Source organism: Phragmites australis, chromosome 7 (genome assembly GCF_958298935.1).
Source record: "Phragmites australis chromosome 7, lpPhrAust1.1, whole genome shotgun sequence".
Classification (NCBI taxonomy): domain Eukaryota; kingdom Viridiplantae; phylum Streptophyta; class Magnoliopsida; order Poales; family Poaceae; genus Phragmites; species Phragmites australis.
In genome coordinates this window covers 32,745,196-32,750,240 of record NC_084927.1, presented here as the reverse complement: position 1 = coordinate 32,750,240, position 5,045 = coordinate 32,745,196, and the positions used below count along the sequence as shown (strand labels likewise).

The following is a 5,045-nucleotide window of genomic DNA, read 5'->3' as shown; positions in this document are numbered from 1 at the left end:
AAGGCTGAGCCAATTTTAAATTAAAATTCTTCAAATTGGCAACATTTTATAAATTGTTGTAATTTTTATGCCCTAAAAAAATATCAAAATTTGGGAAAAATCTTTAATATTCTTTAAATGGTATTGACTAATTTCTAAAATTATCTTCAACCCTATGTTGTATGGTTATTTTGTGAGTTGCTTCACAAAGCATCAGTTAATATTGATTTTAACAATTTGTGTTTAATTTAAATTACATGTCAAAAATTGCTCAAATAATAAATATGATGCTAATGATACTCATTAATGCTTAATAACATGCTTAAGCTTTTTGACTGTCACACAATGTATGAAGCACATCATAAACATGACATCTTGCATTGGGAGATTTGTCGTCATCTTATGGCTGTGACCTATCGGTACAGCGCCATACATTGCTCGTAGAGAGGTATGACGCACACCCTTATGTTACCTGTGGAGGGTAAGGTTGAGAAAAATCATTGCATGTGCATACATACACATTCATATGATGTTCCTTATTTTGATTGCATCAATGCATTATGCTAGAAGGAAGTCTTTAATTTTGCTTATAAATGATGCAATTGTGAAGGATTAAGATAGAGGATGCTAAAATTGATGATGTTGTCGTTGGCATTGCTTAGCCATATTTTTTCTAGATGTTGTTAGTCCATTTATTTTAGATGAATTGTTAGTTACAGTGGCTAAATAAATTGTTAAAACAATTCACTTACTGATATTTTTGAATTTCACAATTGCTATCTCTTCGGTACATCTTGAGGTGTGGGTGCACATATGGTATAGGTTGATGCACGTCATTTGCACAATCATCATTCACTTTTGTTTAAATCTTGTTATTGTCATATGGCGGGACTTAGCCTGGTTGTGTATGTTTTGACACGTGGTGGCTTGATGTATGATCAAGATATGTTCCTTGTTTGTTAAGATTTATACGTTACTACTGTGATGATCTATAAATTGTTATGTATCTCTATGTGTGCGATGTTAACAGTTATATCTCCAGTTTCAAGAGAGGTGTTAGTTTGAGTGGTATTCCAAACTTGTGGTCCCTAGGAGTTAGGGAGTGATTGTTGTTGGGAGCTCATCGACTAAGCTAGGGTTTTCAGTTTACACAGGCTGGACTGCAATGATATGTGTTAGGATGGGCTGCTGCAATACACTACCTCTAATATGCTGGATGATCCGCGGGCACTTACGGGCGAAAGGTAAAGCCCGAGCCCGACCCAACTTAACCCGCTAAACCCGTGGATAAAAATTAAAATTTAAACCCAGACCCTTGGAACGTAGAATTCACGAGTACTGAATCTACGTGTCCAATTGCTATCGCTAATAGGGAGTAGTCCAGTCCTAATATTCTGCGGATCTTAGGCCATCTTCAACAGATACTTTAAAAATTTATCTCCTATAATATTATTACAGCATCTTCTACACTGTTATAGTACTCTTTATTTTTTTTATCTCCAACAGTTACCTTATTTTGTACCTTCTACTACTATTTTCATCTCTCGGACCCACAATCCACTTTTATGAACAGTATTGCGGTTGCTACAGTATTTCAGCAAATGCAGAGTTTGCTACAGTGTTTTTAGTACTGTCGGCCCTACCTTAGGGCTTGGCCGGTGGGCCCTACCTGGATGCCATCCGTTGCCTATAAAAAGGCTTAGCTAACTGAAATATGTTATCGCCATTGCACAAGTTAACCACAGCAGCTAGTGAAATTACTAGCACCCGCCACTGCATCCAACCATCCAGTCCAGCTTAATTAGCTCACGGTGCCATGGCCCCGGCGATTGCCAAGTCTCTTCTCAGCGATCTTGTGGCACAGTCAGGTCATGTCCCGTTGAGCCACGTTAGACCTGTCGGCGACCGCCCGGACCTCGCTAATGTCGACAACGAGTCCGGTGCCGGCATCCCGCTCATCGACCTCAAAAAGCTCAACGGGCCGGAGCGCCGTAAGGTCGTGGAGGCCATCGGCAGGGCCTGCGAGTCCGACGGATTTTTCATGGTACGTGCGCAGTTACTGCAGGTCCTGCCGATGTGGCCGGTGATCGAGCAAACTTGAACAATTTTTTTTCGAATGGGGGGGGGGGGGGGTTCCATTTCCATTCCCCACGGAAATATCATAGTTTTACATCTGAGTTTTAAGATTGGGAAAAATAGAAATGGTAACGAGAAAGGAAAAAAAAAAGTCCTACGCCTACTAGCCTCCAACCTGATGTCTAGACCGATACTGAGATAGCAGAATTTTACTCCGTTACAGACATACAAGATCAAACTTGAACAAATTGACTGACGTTAGTTAGCATGAAAGTACAGGTGACGAACCACGGCATCCCAAAGGAGGTCGTCGAGGGGATGCTACGCGTGGCGAGGGAGTTCTTCCACCTGCCAGAGTCGGAGCGGCTCAAGTACTACTCCGACGACCCCAAGAAGGCGATCCGGCTGTCCACGAGCTTCAACGTGCGCACCGAGAAGGTGAGCAACTGGCGCGACTTCCTGCGCTTGCATTGCTATCCTCTGGAGAGCTTCATCGACCAGTGGCCGTCCAACCCGCCCTCCTTCAGGTGAACTCACCCTTCATGTCAGAGTAATTTTCCCTGCAGCTGACTTTTAATTCTAGTGCCTGTTACGTTTCCTGTTACGTTTCGTTCAAAGTGTTTGAACGAGACCTGTTAATTTGTAAACTGAAACTTCAACTAAGTAACATATTCAGTGTTGACCTTTCTTTAATTTTCAAGAGGCTGCTTCTATGGGGAGAATAATCAAAAGACAAACAATTGAACTGTTTCAGAAAATTGATCCGGTTCATGTGCCCTTACAATAACTCGATTAATTCCCTACGACATGGTAAATTGACAAGTTGTGGTTACTTGACAGACAAGTGGTGGGCACCTACTCCAAGGAAGCGAGAGCGCTCGCGCTTCGGCTGCTGGAGGCGATATCGGAGAGCCTGGGGCTCGAGCGGAGCCACATGGTGACGGCCATGGGGAGGCACGCGCAGCACATGGCAGTGAACTACTACCCGCCATGCCAGCAGCCGGAGCTCACCTACGGGCTTCCTGGGCACAAGGACCCCAATGCCATCACACTGCTGCTCCAGGACGGCGTGTCCGGCCTGCAGGTGCAGCGCAACGGCCGCTGGGTGGCCGTGAACCCCGTGCCCAACGCGCTGGTCATCAACATCGGAGACCAACTGCAGGTATACATACTTTGCAACTGTAGTTAAAGTACCAACGTTCGGGTCGTGCACTCGTGGTGACTAAATTTATGTGTGCAGGCGCTGAGTAACGATCGCTACAAGAGCGTGCTGCACCGCGTGATCGTGAACAGCGAAAGCGAGCGGATCTCGGTGCCGACGTTCTATTGCCCGTCCCAGGACGCGGTGATCGCGCCGACCACCGCGCCGGGGGACGACGGCCACCCTCTGGCCTACCGGCCCTTCACCTACCAGGAGTACTACGACGAGTTCTGGAACATGGGCCTCAAGTCGGCCAGTTGCCTCGACCGGTTCAGACCCCAGTGATCGACTGAACGCCGGCTACGAATACAGAACACGCAGAATGTTTATGTTGGATATTCTATTATCATTTGTCATTTATTAGCCTTTTATTCACGGCCTACAGCTGAAACTATATAATAATAGATGGTTATGTGTATGACTTATACAGAAATCAAAATAATAAAATATTCCCTTATCTAAAAAAATTATGTATGCCATAGTGGAATTAATCTAAGCCTCTGTCTATCTGTCTGGCAACAGATTTTGCTGATCAAAATCTGTCGGTTCCCTGATCAATCAGGTGCTTCCACGTGCTGTTAGAATTTTTGTCCAGTCAAAGGCCCACAACATTGAAGGCCCACAACATTGAAGCACCATCTGGGCTAATCGGGTCCATACAAAATAAGCCTACAAACCCAGTAACAAACGGGTGTGAAGAAAAAAGATCTAAACAAGTTTGCTAGCCTATCCAACCTACGTAAATAAGACAACAAAAGACCCAACAAGAAAAAGATAGATATCAAGTCTAAACTCTAGACAGATAGCCCATAAAAAATATATCAACTTGAAGAGGAAAAAAGACCCAAAAAAAGAGAGAAGAACACCATACAGGACACACACGTCGGCTGGACCTGGGTCAAAAAATGAAGGCAACAACATGCCAACTCCCTAGAACACCAGCATGGTGAGGATACGCACACTGGTGGCACCCACAAGCATACCAGCACGGCGACAAACACACGCGCAGTTCATCAGTGACAAGTCAGAACACCATCAGCGTACCAGGTCGATGGCAACACACCTGAAATCACACATGCATGATGTTGTACCACATGACGTTTCTTTCTATAGATTTGTGTTTTCTTATTGAGCTTATAACACATGTCAACCTCATAAAGCCTCCTGGTTCACCCTAGCAAATGGGGCAATGTGATAGTCCTTGAAATATAAGAACAAAAGCAAGAAAACCAAAACCTAGTCAGAAGAGCCGGATAAGAACACAAGCAAAAATAAAACCATCTCATACGATACGAAAAAAAGATATAGACAAAAAACATAAAGCACTCATGCAAAATCATAATGGTGCTTGGAACCTGTATAGAGTTTAAGAACTATACCGTATAACATAGCTCATAATTAAATCATAATGGTGCTTGAAACTTGTATACACAAAAAACAACAAAATCTGTTAGGACAAAAAAGACCCCATACAAATATGTTCAACATTCCACCTTTTCGCAAACATGCCTGCACCAGAAACATAAACAGAAAAACATATACAGAAATCAGATGGGATCAATAGAGATATAATTGTATACAAATAGAGAGAAATAGAATAGAAACATATAGAAATATAGAGAAAAGGGATTTGGCCATCAGATATATACATAAAAAGCAAATAAGCATATATATGTACACAAACAGATAAATACAAATAATATACATATAGGGAGAATTAGAAATAAAGAGGCATATAAAGAGAGAAATAACTAGATATATCTTATAAAGAGATAAAGAGATAATACTG

General features: G+C 42.7%; 1 protein-coding gene across 1 annotated transcript; it reads left to right on the top strand.

Annotated features, from left to right (window-relative positions):
- The first annotated feature begins 1,707 nt into the window (after nt 1-1,707).
- LOC133924835 (protein DMR6-LIKE OXYGENASE 1-like) lies at nt 1,708-3,703 on the top strand. Its single transcript, XM_062370562.1, has 4 exons — nt 1,708-2,023; nt 2,335-2,582; nt 2,896-3,217; nt 3,296-3,703. The coding sequence occupies exons 1-4, from the start codon at nt 1,796-1,798 to the stop codon at nt 3,539-3,541; spliced, it is 1,044 nt and encodes a 347-aa protein (XP_062226546.1). The 5' UTR covers nt 1,708-1,795; the 3' UTR covers nt 3,542-3,703.
- Nucleotides 3,704-5,045: the final 1,342 nt, after the last annotated feature.